This window comes from Erinaceus europaeus, chromosome 16 (genome assembly GCF_950295315.1).
Source record: "Erinaceus europaeus chromosome 16, mEriEur2.1, whole genome shotgun sequence".
Lineage (NCBI taxonomy): Eukaryota > Metazoa > Chordata > Mammalia > Eulipotyphla > Erinaceidae > Erinaceus > Erinaceus europaeus.
In genome coordinates this window covers 61,103,733-61,121,337 of record NC_080177.1, presented here as the reverse complement: position 1 = coordinate 61,121,337, position 17,605 = coordinate 61,103,733, and the positions used below count along the sequence as shown (strand labels likewise).

Here is a 17,605-nt window from a genome sequence, read left to right as displayed (position 1 = left end):
ATATAAGAGGGCCCCCGGCAGTAGCGGGTTAAGTGAACATGGCACAATGCGCAAGGACCTGTGTAAGGATCCCGGTTCGGGCCCCCAGCACCCCACCTGCATGGGCGTCACTTCACAGGTGATGAAGCAGGTCTGTAGGTGTCTATCTTTCTCTCTCCCTCTGTCTTCCCCTCCTCTTTCCATTTCTCTCTGTCCTGTCCAACAACAACAGCAATGGCAACAATAACAACAACAGCAAGGGTAATAAAATGGGAAAAATGGCCTTCAGGAGCAGTGGATTTGTAGTGCAGGCACTGAGCCCCAGCAATAACCCTGGAGGCAAAAAAAACAAGGTCCATTGTTTAATTCTTTACATTACATTAAAAAGTAACAATAAGCAACTGGAACGTCATGTGGCAGAGTGATGTTACAGTCCCTCTCGCATACTAAAATAAAATAAAAAATGAGACAGAGAAGTGACTCTAGTAGAGGGAATGCTTTGCATGAGGGAGGCCTGGACTTCAACCCTGGAATCACAAGAAAAAACAAAAAAGGTAAGTAAAATAAGAAACAATGTTCTCAACAAATCAGTTGTGGTACATATAAAATCATGAAATCGTCTCCTTCACCTTATCTTGGATGGAGCTTAAAGGAATCATGTTAAGTGAGATAAGCCAAAAAGAGAAGGATGAATACTGGATAGTCTCACTCATAGGTGGAACTTAAACAAGAACAGAAAAGAAAAAGGCCAAGTAAAACTTAGACTGGGTGTGCTATATTGCACCAAAGCAAAGGACTCTGGTGGGGGGAGGTGAAGGAAGAAACCTGGGAGCCACGGGTCTGAGTGTTTAACAGTGGAAAAGGACCTAAGTTGGGGTGATAGTGTTTTACAGTCATTTATCACAAGGAGATGAGAAATTGTACCCATATGTCAACAACTACTATAAACCACTAATACTCCCCTCTAAAAAAAAAAAAGAAATTAAAATGATTTTTAAAAATCTTTATTTGAAAACTCCATGGAAAATATATTGTTAGGGACTGGAAGATTGATCACCCTGTAGGGTATATGCCTTGCCATATGCACAGCCCTGCTATGTGCCCAGGAGCTACAGGGAGCACCATGACACCTGGGGACTCAGCTATAGTGCTGCTCTCCTCCCCTTTGTTCTATGTGACATGGAAAAAAGATAAAGTAGGCCTGAGTATGGTCAAATTGCATCATGAGGGAGACACCAGACCTGAAAAAAACAAAACAAAAAATAAACTGGATAGAGACAGCCAGAAACTGAGAGGGAAGGGGGGACAGAGAGGAAGAGTGATAGTTAAGACACCTGCAGCACTGCTTCACCACTTATGAAGCTTTTCCCCTGCAAGTGGGGACCAGGAACTCAAACCTGGGTCCTTGCACATTCTAACATGTGCACTCAACCAGGTATACCACTACCTGGCCCCACCAATTTTCTTTTCTTCTATATATTTTATTAATTTTAGACACACACACACACACACACACACACACACACACACACACACACACGAGCAAAGAGGGAGACAGACACACAGGAGAAAAACCACATCACCTCTTCACCATCCACAGAGATCACTGAGTATTGTAAATGATCTTAAATCCAGTTAGAAGAGTATTTTTTCCCATACGGTATTTATTATTGATTTTCACTACTAAGAACTAATATACCAAAGAACATAAAAAGAAAAAAGCATGGGAGCCGGGTGGCAGTGCAGCGGTTAAGTGCACATGGTGCAAAGTGCAAGGACTGGTGTAACGATCCTGGTTCAAGCCTCCAGCTCCCCACCTACGGGGGGGGGGGGGTATCAGTCACTTCATAAGCAGTGAAGCAGGTCTCCAGGTGTCTACTTTTCTCTTCCCTTCTATGTCTTCCCCTCCTCTTTCCATTTCTCTCTGTCCTATCCAATAACAGTAACAGCAACAAGGGCAACAAAGGCAACAGAAATGGGGGAAATGCCTCCAGGAGCAATGGGTTCATAGTACAAGCACAAAGCCCTAGCAATAACCCTGGAAACAAAAGAAAAAGAAAAGAAAATGTGTCTCAGTCAAAAGGAAAATAAAATATGAGACTTTAATAAAGTCATATTAAAAATGAGTATAAATGGGGAGTCGGGCTGTAGGGCAGCGGGTTAAGCGCAGGTGGCGCAAAGCACAAGGACCGGCATAAGGATCCCAGTTCGAACCCCGGCTCCCCACCTGCAGGGGAGTCGCTTCACAAGTGGTGAAGCAGGTCTGCAGGTGTCTATCTTTCTCTCCCCCTCTGTCTTCCCCTCCTCTCTCCATTTCTCTCTGTCCTATCCAACAACGACAACAACAATAAAACAACAAGGGCAGCAAAAGGGAATAAATAAATAAAATAAATATTTAAAAAATTTAAAAAATGAGTATAAGTAAATTTGAATTCAGTTTCAAAATAATCATCAAATAGTTTGGGTTCTTTAAATAACTGATAGACAGTAAGAAGAAAGCACTGTTTTGTTTTCAAAATGCTCAGGGTTGTTATTATTATGATTATTATTATTGCTTCCAGGGTTATTACTGGGGCTCGGTGCCTGCACCATGAATCCACTGCTCCTGGACGCCATTTTTCCCATTTTGTTGCTCTTGTTGTTACCCTTGTTGTTGTTATTATTATTGTCATTGCTGTTGTTGTTAGACAGGATAGAGTGAAATTGAAGAGGGGAGACAGAGAGGGAGAAAGACATAGACACCTTCAGTCCTGCTTCACCACCTGTGAAGCAACCCCCCTTCAAATGGGGAGCTGGGAGCTCGAACTGGCATCCTTGAGCCGGTCCTTGCACTTTGTGCCATGCGCGCTTTAACCCACTGTGCTACCACCCAACCCCCTAAAATGCTCAGTTTTAATGTTTACTTACAGCTTAGTGGGAAGATAACTTGGAGAATCATCTTTGCTACGAATAAGATCATTGCATTTATCGATTGTCTCATAAACAGAAAATGTGTCACCAATACTGTAAAGAATGCCTAAATTCTTAGCAAGGAGTTTTCGGGTTGGAGGCCCTGGGGAGCAGTTCAACAATGACAGAAGCTGTTCAACAAGAATCTTCTGTTTCTCCCTTACATCACTCTGGAAAAAATGGTAAAAAAGTCAATTATAAGTACTTGCTAGTATGATTTTTCTTTCATATATTTAAGAACTTAAAAGATCCTAAAATATAAATTTTTTATAAAAATCAAATAGTTGGTGGCATGGTTTCATATTACTCAAGCTTCTTCATAGTCTGGGTGCCAGTAGCCAACCCTCTCCCGTCTCCCATCCTCCCGTATCTCCAAACTCAGTGGCCAGTCACCTAACTCAAGTTGGACGTGCTAAGATCGACCCAGTCTGGAAAAGAGAAATTTCCCATGAGTGGTAATCCCACTTCCGTTTATCTTGTCCATCTCCAAAACTCTCTCCCTTTACACCGTCTGAACTGGAAGACGCTTTGAAGAGGGTTAAACTGGGAACGGCTGCTGGCTATGATAACATCACCCCAGAACTCATTCTTAACTTGGGCCCCGTAACAAAGAAGTGGCTCACTACATTCCTGTCCCACATCTTGGAATCTGAGTCTATGCTGTGCAACTCAGGCATCGAAGTTCGACATCCTCGAGGAAACACTCACGAAAGACATGTCTCTGATATCTGATTACTGTAAAAAATGGCAACTAATCCCTAGCACTGCAAAAACGGTATCATCTGTTTTCCATCTACACCATGCCTCGGCCTCGCGTGAGCTTAATGTGCAGCTTGGCAATACGAGAATCCGGCATGAAGCCCAGCCAGTCTATCTTGGCGTTACTCTCGATCGCACTCTGTCATTTCACGAACATCTCATAAAAACTGCAGCAAAGGTGGGCGCGAGGAATAACATCATTGCAAGACTGGCCAGCTCCTCATGGGGCGCGAGCGCTTCCACACTACGATCATCATCTCTGGCATTATGCTATTCCACTGCAGAATACTGTGCCCCAGTATGGTTCCGTAGCCCCCATGTCCACTTGGTCGATTCCAAATTATATTCCTCCATGAGGATAATTTCTGGAACCATCCGTTCCACCCCGGTTCCATGGCTGCCAGTTCTTAGCAACATCGCCCCGCCAGATATTCATCGGGATGCGGCATCATCTAAGTTCATTTCCCACGTCTACGCTCGACCAGACCTGCCAATATACGCGGATATCTTCGCCCACCCTGTCCAACGCTTGACGTCTCGTCACCCAATCTGGTCCCCTACGCCTACACTGAACTTCTCTGTTCCAGTCTCTTGGAAACAGAGTTGGCAGTCAGCTGAGGTAAAGAACAAACACCTCATCACAGACCCCTGCAAGCGTCAACCCGGCTTTGACCTAGCACGTTATGATTGGGCCCTCCTCAATCGCTATCCAACAGGCCATGGCCGGTGCGCCGCTATGTTCCATCGCTGGGGAGCCAGAGACGACCCGAACTGCCCCTGCAGCTACAGACAGACTATGACCCACATAGTCAACGACTGCCACCTCTCCAGATTCAAAGGAGGTCTCGAAACTTTACATCAGGCTCAACCTGATGCTGTTGACTGGCTACGGAAGAAGGGCAAACACTAGAAGAAGTGTTTAATATATTTTAAAGAACCAAAAATACTAATTTCTTATTCTTTTTCTGAGTAGAAATAACTCCTTACAGCATTTCATCATAAAAATCTCAGTAAGGTCTAAAGGCTAACTCAGGTTATTCTGGATAGATCCAGAAAAGAAAAGCAATGAACACATTACCTGGTACTACAGATAAAAGTCTTTGGAATTTTACTTACCCTGTTGGTTGTTAGTAATAGCTTTTCCAAGTATCTCAACCAATCAAAAATAAACTCTGCTTTCTGAACTTCACCTAATTGTTTGTATGCTTCTTCATTCAGCAATAAATTATGAGCTAGTTCCATTCCTTGCAGTAAATTTCTCCTCACTGGCCACGTTTCTTCTCATTAAACTTCAGTCAAGATTCCTAAGGAACAACAAACAATCAAAAATCTACAGTACAGGAAAACAGCATATTTTTAACAGGAGAATGAAAAGGAACATAATATTAATACCAGAAATCTTCCATGATCATCACAAAGCATAATTAAAGGTATTTATCGTTCAGGATAGCTCTAGAGTGAAATTGAGAAAATTCTAGTAAACACTGGCACAAATCCACTTATATTCTAAACTTCTATTTTTTTCTTTTTTAAATATTTTTTATTTCCTTTTGTTGCCCTTGTTTTATTGTTGTAGTTGTTGTTGTTATTGATGTCGTCGTTGTTGGATAGGACAGAGAGAAATGGAGAGAGGAGGGGAAGACAGAGAGGGGGAGAGAAATTTAGACACCTGCAGACCTACTTCACCGCTTGTGAAGCAACTCCCCTGCAAGTGGGGAGCCAGGGGCTCGAACCAGGATCTTTATTCCAGTTCTTGCGCTTTGCACCAAGTGCGCTTAACCTGCTGCGCTATTGCCTGGCTCCCCTAAACTTCTATTTTTAAGATGATAGACAAAATATAGCAGCATTATTGATAAATATATGCAAAACTTGCTAGATCGAAGAGACATCTAATTAAAATTCTAAAATTTTTAGCAACCTGGGAGGTGGCACAAAGGATAGAGTGCTAGATTTGTATACATTGAGTTTCTGAGTTCAGATCCATAACACAATTATCAGAATAATGCTATGGCTCTTTTCTCGTTACTAGTTTTTGTTTTTGTTTTAATTTTGAAAAATTTAAGGTTAGAATCTTAGGAGTCTCAGTTTTCTTTGTAGTACAAATACCCTTTTCCTAAAATGGGCCATGTGTATGAACATATTAACAAAGAATCAAATATTACAGCCTCCAACTAAAATTCTATAGACACTCTTGACATCTCTTTGAGCCTTTGCTTGATACATATGTTATCATTTATCTGGAGAGACAAAGCAGGAACAGTGGGACTTATACCCATTAGCTTCTATTCCTCTAGCCCAATAAAATAGTGCTTGTGGTTTTAGGCTAAGAGTTTAGGAGTTTCACCTTACCCAAGACAGATTTCTTACCTCTCTGAGTTGTTATAAATGCAAACTCCTTTTTATTTATTTATGTACTATTATTGTTATTATTATTAGCCTCCAGGGTTGTTGAGGCTTGGTGCCTGCACTATGAATCTACTGCTCCTGGCTCCATTTCCCCCATTTTATTGGATAGGACAGAGAGAAATCGAGAGGAGGGGCAGATAGAGAGGGAGAGAGAAAGAGAGACACCTGCAGATCTGCTTGACCACTCATGAAGTGTCCCCATTTCAGGGGGGAGCAGGGGCTTGATCAGTGGCTTGAACCCAGATCTATGAGCCAGTCCTTGCACTTTGTACTATGTGTGCTTAACCCGGCCCCCTTCATTTATTTATTTAACAAGAGCACTGTTCAGCTATGGCTTATGGTGGTTGGAGATTGAACCTGGGACCTTGGAGCCTCAGGCATCAGAATCTTTTCATATAACCATTATGCTATCTAACTCAGCCCCAGACTCCTATTTTTCCATGGTACTTGTATGCTGTCCTGAGATTTTAACAATAAAGATCATATCTGCTTTGACCCAAATACAACGTAGCCTTCATTTCTGTTGCAGCAAATAGCCAACAAGACAGAGAAGGCTTGGTTTCAACCTTCCCCATTTCCTTCCCCTTCCCTCTTAATGCATGGAAATTTCCTAGCATGGACATATCCACACGCCTTTTTAGGACATATATAAGTATACAGGAACACACACACACATACACACCCCCCTCTCTAAAATGCCATTGTGATTGCATTTTCTTTTCTTTTTAGAAAGTGTACATTCAAGTATGTCACAGCCAATCAACATAAAGACTGCAACTTCTTTTCTTTGCCTCTCCTTTCCTCCCCTCCCCTTTCTTTTCTCTTCTCTTTCCTTTTTACCAGAGCAATGCTTAGGTCTTGCTTATGGTGGTGCTGGGAGTTGAACTTGGGACCTTAAAACCTCTGGTTAGTCTTTTGCATAACTATTGTGCTGTCTCCCCTGCTCTGCAACTTATTTTTAAATGGTTAAGTAAATCAGTCAGCTATGTAACAGTAAATGCAAGTAATGGGTATGTGAGACCCTTTTACCATTCTTTAATTTTTTGGATTTTTTTTTCTTTTTTAAGACTTATATTGGGGGCCAGTTGGAGGCATACCAGGTTGCGCATTCATATTATCATTTTCCAGAACTGAGGTTCAAGCTCCCGTTCCTCACCTCATCTGCAGGGGGGAAGCTTCATGAGTGGTGACCTACAGTGCTATATGTCTCTCTCTTTCTTTCTCTCTCTTTCTCACTCTCCCCCTCTCCCACTCTCTTTCCCCTTTCAATTTCTCTTCAGTCCTATCAAAAATAAAGGGGGAAAAAGAGAAAAATAGCTTCTAGGAATGGTAAATTCATCATGCAGGCTCTGAGCCCCATTGAAAATTATGGTATCAATAAAAAATTTTAAAAACTTACATTATTAATTATGTATGAGAGTTTCACATGTGACAGAGGGAAAGTAAGGGTGAGGCTGACAACTCAAAGCAACACTCTGGCACATGTGCCATTAGGGACTGAATTGGCATGCAAGTATGATGCTCTTACCAACTAAGCTATTTTCCCAGTTGCAGGGTATTTAAGTTTTCGACTCTTAATTTCTAATTTGTGTACTCTAGCATGAGCCAACATTCTAAATCCTGACTATGGGGTGTCTCTTCCCAATCAATCTTGTCCATTACTACCCAGGATTGACAATTCTCAAAAAAATATACAGATATAGACAGATAATGCTATTAGAAAAGTTAGTTTTTATACATAATAACATAAGCAAAAGGTGACATTTAAATTTTTTTTTACTTATAAACTGGAGATATTGACAAGACCATAGGATAAGAGGGGTACAACTCCACACAATTCCCACGACCAGAACTCCCTATCCCATTGCCACTCCCGAAAGTTTTCCTATTCTTTTACAGAGACATAAATTTTAACCTTTTATTTTAAAACTCCTTCCTTTTCTTAAATTACAAAGTAAACAGACCAAGATACATATGAAAATATACATATAGTTAATAAACTGAATGTATGAATTAAAAATGTTATTAATTCTCCATTGTAAACACTTTATGCAACCCATTTTACTTCCGGGGGATGCCAGTTCATCTAGTCCTCATCCAAATGACTTTCTTAGTTATTGGAGTTAATGTGTTTTTGTTTATACTAATATGGTATCTAACAATTTTTGCAACTTTGCCAATGTATGTTTGACATACAGTTAGCTTCCTATATTTAAAGTGCATTATTTTTTAATGCAGACTCTCATGCCTGAGGCTCTGAAGCACCAGGTTCAATTCCCTGCACCACCATAAACCAGAGATAAGCAGTGCTCTGGTTAAAAAACAAAACAAAACACGGGGTGTGTGTGTAATGCACTGGGTTAAGTGTACATAGTGTGAAGTACAAGGATCCTGGTTTGAGCCCCTGGCTCCCCACCTACAGTGGGGTCACTTTACAAGTGGTGAAGCAGGTCTGCAGGTGTCTATCTTCCTATTATCTATTCTTCCTCTTTTCTGTCTTCCCCTCGCCTCTCAACTTCTCTCTGTCCTATCCAACAACAATGGAAAAAAGATGGCTGCTAGGAGCAGTGAATTCATAGTGTAGGCACTGAGCCCCAGTGATAACCCTGGAGGCAATAAAAGGAAAAGAAAAAAAAGAAGAAGAAATGCCAGATAAAAATTCCTGTAAAAGACATACCATATAAACAGAAGGTGGAAACACAAATCTGTATTCTATATTTATGACTATATGAGGAAAAAGCAATAACCTGGGTATCACAGAGAAAATTCCTTGTAGCCACCAGGGTAAGTCAAAACTCTATCTTAAGAATCAAATTACCCTCTATAGAGGTCATTAGGACTGCTGAAGGGAAATTTTTCCTTAGGCAGCAGTTATATTGTGGTGTAAAATGATCTATCAAGATGCAAAATAGCTAACACAATGCAATAATAAATAATTCAGTAAAAAGCTTGAGAGCATAAAGCAGGGCATAAAGTTATCACCAATGCCCTTAATACATTCTTCAGATAAATTTCTCCTTAAAATAGACAATTTATATTGGTACTTTCACATCTAAATTCCCAAGTCTAAAATGCACCTGTGATTTTCATATAAACGCTATCAATGAGACAAACAAAAGCACTCAGCAAAGAACAGATGTTCTTACCTGAAGTTTCAACTTTATGAAGACAAATACAAATGCAGCTAATCTGCACATTTTATCATAACCATGGCTATGTACCCAGAATGCTCATTGTCCTAGTTTTACATTTCTCTGTTTATTAAGATTATAAAATGATGTATTAAATGTGAATATATATATATATATATATATATATATATATATATATATATAACGAGAACTGTATTTTTCAAAATACTTACACTATTTGAAAAAAAGTTTCATAAGCTAAACGGTACTCCAGCTGAAATATCTGCCACCGTACACACACACACACACACACACACACAATTTTATTTATTAATGAGAGAAAGAAGGAGAGAGAACTAAAGCATCACTCTGACACATGAAACTGGGTTAGTATTTGAGACCTCATGATTGAGAATACAACACTTTAATTGACAGGATTACCCAGTCATTATCTTTTATAGCAGATTATTTAGTGAACACTTAGTAGGTAGCGCTCTAAATGCTTCACATTTATTTTCTTAAAGGGGTAGCTATTTTCTCTATTTTCTTTATTAGCTACCAGGGTTATCATTGGTGTGTGGTACCTGTACAATGAATCTAATTCTCCTGGTGGCCTTTTATTTTCCTTTTTTTAAAAGTATTTTATTTATTTGTTTATTTATTCTGGATAGAGACAGAGAAATTAAGAGGGCAAGGCAAACAGAGAGGGAGAGAGACATAGAGACACTCGCAGCACTGCTTCACGATTCATCAAGCTTCCCGTGCAGGTGTGGACCAGGGGCCTGAACATGGATCCCTGCACACTATAATGTGTGTGCTCAACCAGATGTGCCAGTGTCCAGCCCCTCCTTTTAATTTTCATTTTTTTCTTAATAAAGACAGAGACAAATTTAGAGGGAACAGGGTGATAGGGAGAGATAATGAGAAACACCTGCAACACTGCTTCACTGCTCATGAAGTTTCACCTGCCAGGTGGGGATAGGGGCTTGAAGGTGGATCTTTGTACATGGCAACACTGAGAACCACCATCTAGCCCTGAGATAACTATTTTTATCAGCTATATTTTAACATGAAGAAACTGAGGCACAGAAAGACAGTAGGTTTCCAGGTTCAGTCAAACTGAACCTGGTCATAACAACCATAACCTGGTCATAACTCTATGAGCTGGGCAGGTGGTACCGTGCATAAAACATTGGAGTCTTAAGCATGGGGTCCTGAGTTTGGTCCCCAACATCGTATGTGCCAGACTGATGCTTTGATTTTCTCCCTGCCACTCCCTCCTAAATAAAAAGATTTAAGAAGCAAAAACAATCTGACTCTAGATATACATACAAACTCTGATCACTATAGACTGTGCTGCAACCCTTTTAGCCAACCTAAACCCTCAAGCATTACATGTCAGCCATTTCCAAAAACTTAGAATCTCAGAGAACTGGTGGGGAGAAGGGCTACAGACTGCTTCACTGCTTCCCAAACATAGAAAAAATACAGGTTCTTTATTTTAATGCTTGAGAACCCCCCCCCCACACACACACACACAAAGTTAACCCTGCATATACAGCTTACTGACAGAGCACAGGACTTGCATGCATCAGAGCCCAGGTTAGAACCCTGACATTGTGTACACCACAACTGAGTTGTGCTCTGGCCTGTCACAGTTTTTTTTTTTTTTTTTAATAATAATGAATTAAAGGGGCCAGAAGATGACACACTTGGTTGAGTGTACACATTATCATGCACAAGGACCCAGGTTCAAGCCACCATCCCCACCGGCAAGAGTAAAGCTTCACAAGTGGTGAAACAGCACTGCAAGTGTCTCTTTTTCTCTTTTTCCCCCTGCATACTCAATCTTTGTCCTATCAAATATAAGAAAAGACAGAAGTTACTAAAAAAAAAGATTTCCCAGATTAATGTGTACTATGAATGCAATTTAATATGAAGTATTAAAATGCCGCAAGTACAAGTGTAGCCTCTACACCTACATAGTCCCATGAAGGGGTATTAATATGTACTTGTTATAATCACTTATCCAATTTAAAAGATTCACAGAAGTATGACCTTATAGCCAAATATTGTGTGTGTGTATCCTAAAGTCAATAGTTAGGAGTCACGTAGTGATGCACCCAGTTGAACAAGGATACAGTTCAAACTCTCAGTCCCACCTGCAGTGGGGAAAGCCTCAAGAGTAGTGAAGGAGTGCTGCATGTCTCTCTCTCTCTGTCTCTCTCTCAACCTCTCTCTCTATCTCTCTCTCTCTTCCTCTGTCTGTTCCTCTCCCTTCTCTCCATCTCTCTCCTTCTTCTCCCTTTCTATCTCCCCTCACCACCACCACCACCAATTGCTTCTCTATTAGGTAAAAGAAAGAAAAAAAGCTGCTAAAGTCAATAATTGAGCTGAGTTTGCAAAGGTCTTTAGATGGTTTTTAGACTACATTTTTCTGAGGTGCTATTTACTTCCTTGGTAATAACTGTCTGCATTTTTCGATAATAGACAGTTCAAGGAACTAAGTCATAATTATCATCTCTGATGTTTCTAAATTTAAAAAAGTAGGTACTGTATAATGGGCCTAAATACTATACAAACCATGCTTAGCAAACTGGTATAAATTTAGAAGAGTGTCAAAAGAATATACATGGAGCATACAGATTTCTCCTCTAATATTTGTTTGAGGGTGTTTTATATTAAAATAATATGCACTTAGCATGCAACAACTGGCAAAACTAACAAAACATTTTAAGATAAAACATGAAACTTAAACAGGATTTTGGCATGACAATGCCTTTCCATATTTCCTCTGATAAAACCACACCCTACTGCAGGTAACACTATCCAGTTTAATGGAAAATCTCAAGAATCAAGAAGTAACCAGTTGATGTTAATAGACTGAGCACTTATTATCTGATATGAGTAAATTGAATACTAACTTAATGGAAAATGTTAAAAACCTCTAAACTATTAATAAGCTGCACTTTATAAATTGTCATTTTATAAGTTAAAAAAAAAGACAACATATGAGCAGTTTTATTCAATCTAAATGAAATGCTCAGTGTCAGAGTGCTAACAATCTCTATTTTGAACTGTATTATGTCAGCGACTCAATTAGCTTAAAATAATATACATGTGTACATAGGGCTGACTGTTCACAGAAAGAGGAATCAGCAGGCCAAATTTCCAGGGCCAATACCTGCTATGGTAACTTACTCCAAAGCTATCTCCAAGATAATACTATCAACTGTATTATCAAATGTGCTAATTTTCCACTTAAAAATGAGTTAATTACATTTCAGGTTCTACTTGTGTTTTCTTTTCTGATCTTGTTTTTCAACTTCTGCCTGAGAGTGAGATCATCCCATATTCATCCTTCTGTTTCTGACTTATTTCACTTAACATAAATTTTTCAAGGTCCATCCAAGATCGGCTGATAACAGTGAAGTCACCATTTTTTACAGCTGAGTAGTATTCCATTGTGTATATAGACCACAATTTGCTCAGCCGCTCATCTGTTGTTGGACACCTGGGTTGCTTCCAGGTTTTGGCTATTACAAATTGTGCTGCCAAGAACATATGTGTACACAGATCTTTTTGGATCGATGTGTTGGGTTCCTTAGGATATATCCCCAGGAGAGGAATTGCAGGGTCATAGAGTAAGTCCATTTCTAGCCTTCTTAAGAGTTCTCCAGACTGTTCTCCACAGAGGTTGGACCAACTGACATTCCCACCAGCAGTGTAGGAGGGTTCCTTTGACCCCACACCCTCTCCAGCATTTGCTGCTGTTACCTTTTCTGATGTATGACATTCTCACAGGAGTGAAGTGGTATCTCATTGTTGTCTTTATTTGCATTTATCTGACAATCAGAGTCTTGGAGCATTTTTTCATGTGTTTCTCGGCTTTTTGGATCTCTTCTGTGGTGAATATTCTGTCCAAGTCCTCCCCCCATTTTTGGATGGGGTTATTTGTTGTCTTGTTGTTGAGTCTGGCAAGCTCTTTATAAATATGTTGGTTATTAAACTCTTATCTGATGTATGACATGTAAAGATCTTCTCCCATTCTGTGAGGGGTCTCTTGGCTTGGGTAGTGGTTTCTTTTGCTGTGAAGAAGCTTTTTAATTTGATGTAGTCCCATAGGTTTATACTTGCCTTAGTCTTCTTTGTAACTGGTTTCGTTTCATTGAAAATGTCTTTAAAATTTATGCGGAAAAGAGTTCTGCCAATATTTTCCTCTAAGTATCTGATAGTTTCTGGTCTAACATCCAAGTCCTTGATCCACTTGGAATTTACTTTTGTATCGCACCAAAGTAAAAGACTCTGGGGTGGGTGGGTGGGGAGAATACAGGTCCATGAAGGATGATAAATGACATAGTGGGAGTTGTATTGTTAAATGGGAAACTGGGGAATGTTATGCATGTACAAACTATTGTATTTACTGTTGAATGTAAAACATTAATTCACCAATAAAGAAATAAATTTTTAAAAAATGAGTTAAGATCAAATGTATGTAGATATGGATGCATAAGCACCTACAACAATTAAAAGATTTTTAAAAAGCATAACATTATGTCACTCCTGATAGAAAGTGTTAACATCATTTTATCTAGAGTTTACAGGATTATTTTACTAATGCTAGGCAGTGGCATACCTGGTTAAGCACTCACATTACAGTGCACAAGGACCCTGGTTCAAGCCCCTGGTCCCTACCTGCAGGGGGAAAACTTCACAAGCAGTGAAACAAGGCTGCAGGTGCCTCTCTCTTTCCCTTTCTTTCTTTTTTTTTTTTTTCCTCCAAGAGGATTTTTTTTTTTTTTCCTCCACGGTTATTGCAGGGCTTGGTGCCTGCACCATGAATCCACGCTCCTGGAGGCCATTTTTCCACCTTTTTGTTGCCGTCTCATTGTGGTTATTATTGCCATTGTTGAGTTGCTTTGTTGTTGGATAGGACAGAGAGAAATGGAGAGAGGAGGGGAAGACAGAGAGAGAGGGGGGGAGAGAAAGATAAGACACCTGCAGACCTGCTTCACCGCTGGTGAAGCGACTCCCCTGCAGGTGGGGAGCCGGGGGCTTGAACCGGGATCCTTACGCCGGTCCCTGCGCTTTGCGCCACGTGCGCTTAACCCACTGCGCCACCGCCCGACCCCCTCTCTTTCCCTTTCTATCTCCCCTCCCTTCTCAATTTCTCTCTGTCTCTATCTAATAATAAATACATATTTTAACAATATTTTAACTAGTGAAACCAGCACCTTATCATAGTTTCAAGATTAGCAAAAGTCTATGTACAGATTTAAATAATTTGAATTGTCATTTCATACAAGATTTCCTCCTTCCTGTCTATCTTCAGTTTCTTTTTTTTTTTTTTTCCTCCAGGGTTATTGCTGGGCTCCGTGCCTGCACCATGAATCCACCGCTCTTGGAGGCCATTTTTCCCCCTTTTTTGTTGCCCTAGTTGTTGCAGCCTCGTTGCGGTTATCATTGCCATTGTTGACATTGCTTTGTTGTTGGATAGGACAGAGAGAAATGGAGAGAGGAGGGGAAGACAGAGAGAGAGGGGGAGAGAAAGATAGACACCTACATACCTGCTTCACCTCCCGTGAAGCGACTCCACTGCAGGTGGAGAGCCGGGGGCTCGAACCGGGATCCTTACACCGGTCCCTGCGCTTTGCGCCTCGTGCGCTTAACCCACTGCGCCACTGCCCGACCCCCCTATCTTCAGTTTCTTAGGTAGCATATCATATTAATTTAATGCAGCTATACTACATACTATACTTTTTTTCTCTAAATATATATATATATTGCTAAGTGGTTACTAATTTTTAAAAAATATTTATTCCCTTTTATTGCCCTTGTTTTTTATTGTTGCAGTTATTGTTGTTGTTACTGATGTTGTCATTGTTGGATAGGACAGAGAGAAATTGAGAGAAGAGGGGAAGACAGAGAGAAGGAAAGAAAGATAATACACCTGCAGACCTGCTTCACTGCCTGTGAAGCGACTCCCCTGCAGGTGGGGAGCCAGGGGCTCGAACTGGGATCCTTAGGCTGGTTGTTGCGCTTTGCGCCACCTGTGCTTTGTGCCACCGCTGGGCTACCACCTGACTCCCAGTGGTTACTAATTTTTAAAAGCCTAGTGTAAGGCCCAAAGTTCAATCTTTTGTACTGCATTAATATTAAATTAATCAATTAAAAACCAAACGAGAGGCCTCACCCCGTAGAGCACAGACATTACCACAAGCAAAGACCCCAGTACAAGACTGAGTTCCCACTTTTATGTAAGGGGGAAGCTTCAGGAGCAGTGGAGTGGTGCTACAGCTGTCTCTCTTCTTTGTCCCTCTTTTTGCCTCCCATTGGCTTCCCCAAAGCAACTATGAACAGTGGAGTCAAGCAGACACCAAGCCCCAGCAATAAGTGTGGTAGAAAATAAATAAATCCTATTAAAAAAAAAAAAAAGCCGAGCATGACTCAAGACACGTTCTCTAGTTTTACTCTATATGATCGGAGAGTTCTATTTTCTCATTTGGGTATTTCTGTAGGGATATGCCTTTATTTCATGTTCAGAGTTACATTTTCAGTAATATTCTGTCTTACTTTCTGATCAATTACCATGTCAACTAGATTCGTGTTTTAAATACATTTTGAGCAAAAGTAGGTATTGTATCTAGCAAATGCTATGAGTGATGTATTAAAAAGAATTTATTGGGAGTTAGGCGGTAGCATAGCAGGTTAAGCACATGTGGCACAAAGCCCAAGGACCATCGTAAGGATCCAGGTTCGAGCCCCCAACTCCCCACCTGCAGAGGAGTCACTTCACAAGTGGTGAAGCAGGTCTGCAGGTGTCTATCTTTGTCTCTCCCTCCCTGTCTTCCCCTCCTCTCTCCATTTCTCTCTGTCCTATCCAACAATGACAACAATCGTGAGTACCCATTCATTGGGGAAACTGACGATCCTTCCTAGCCGACTGAATCCACATGGATCCCAGTCACTTTCAAAGCCAGCAACAAGCAGCTCCTGACAGCTTTCAACCTGACCTGTTGACTGGCTACAGAAGGGCAAACGCTAGAAGAAGATGACAACAATAATAACTACAACAATAAAACAAGGGCAACAAAAGGGAATAAATAAATATTTAAAAAAAGAATTTATTGAGGCAGTTCGGCGGTGGCACACTGTTGAGAGTGTAGAAGGACTCAGGTTTAGCCCCCACACCCCATCTGCAGGGGGAAGGAAGCTTCACAGGTTGGTGGAGCTGGTCTGCAGTTGTCTTTCTCTATCTCCCCTTCACCTCTCTATTTTTTTGTTCTACCTAATAAAAAGCAAAGCAAGGAAAACTGGCCCCCAGCACCAGCAATAACCCTGGTGGGGAAAAAAATTGAATGAGAAAAAATTTCCAGATCTAAATTAAAAATTAGAAAGCTGGGAGTCGGCGGTGGCGCAGCGACTTACGTGCAGGTGTTGCAAAGCGCAAGGACCAGCGTAAGGATCCCGGTTTGAGCCCCCGGCTCCCCACAGGCGGCGAAGCACGTCTGCAGGTGTCTATCTTACTCTCCCCCTCTCTGTCTTCCCCTCCTCTCTCCATTTCTCTCTGTCCTATCCAACAATGACGACATCAATAACAACAATAGTAAGTACAACCATAAAACAACAAGGGCAACAAAAGGGAATAAATTTTAAAAAATAAATAAAAATTTTTAAAAAACTAGAAAGCTCGGGGTCAGGCAGTAGCGCAGTGGGTTAAGCACACATGGCTGGCGCCAAGCAGAACCAAGTGTAAGGATTCTGGTTCAAGCCCCTGGCTCCCCACCTGCAGGGGGGTCGCTTCACAAGTGATGAAGCAGGTCTGCAGGTGTCTATCTCCTTCTCTCCTCCTCTGTCTTTCCCTCCTCTGTCAATTTCTCTGTCCTAGCCAGCAACAACAACAATATTAATCACAAGGGCAACAAAATGGGAAAAACAGCCTCCAGGAGCAGTGGATTCATAGTGCAGGCACCCAGCCCAAGCAATAACCCTGGAGGATTTATTATTTATTGTTAATAAATAAATAAATAGCTGTATTTGGGGGTGGGTGGATAGCATGTGGTTATGCAAAGAGGCTCATTCATGTCTGAGGCTTCAAAGTCTCAGGTTCAATCCCCCGAACCACCATCAGCCAGAGCTGAGCAGTGCTCTGGTAAAAATAAATAAACAAATAAATAATAAAGTAAAATACTTGCATTCTATGGCCAATAGGTGGCTACAATGTTGGGTTTAGAGGCATAAGGTTCCAAATTTGATCCCCAGCATCACATGTATTCAAGTGATTCTCCCCTTTTTCTTTTTCTCTCGTGCTTATAAGTATTTGTTTTAATTAAAATAATCAGCCTGGGAGATTGAGCAATGGATAAAGTTAAAACTCAAAA

At 40.8% G+C, this 17,605-nt stretch overlaps 1 protein-coding gene across 5 annotated transcripts in view; it reads right to left on the bottom strand.

The window, feature by feature from the left end:
* The window catches only part of HEATR5A (HEAT repeat containing 5A), a 112,521-nt gene that overhangs the window by 93,060 nt on the left and 1,856 nt on the right, over positions 1–17,605 (bottom strand). For all 5 annotated transcript variants that reach the window (XM_060175219.1, XM_060175222.1, XM_060175221.1 and 2 more), the window contains exons 2-3: positions 4,804–4,991; positions 2,887–3,098 (exon numbers count right to left, since the gene is read on the bottom strand). In XM_060175219.1, the coding sequence (XP_060031202.1) occupies positions 2,887–3,098; positions 4,804–4,929 (338 nt within the window). In that variant the 5' untranslated portion in view covers positions 4,930–4,991. The remainder of the gene's footprint in view (positions 1–2,886; positions 3,099–4,803; positions 4,992–17,605) is intronic.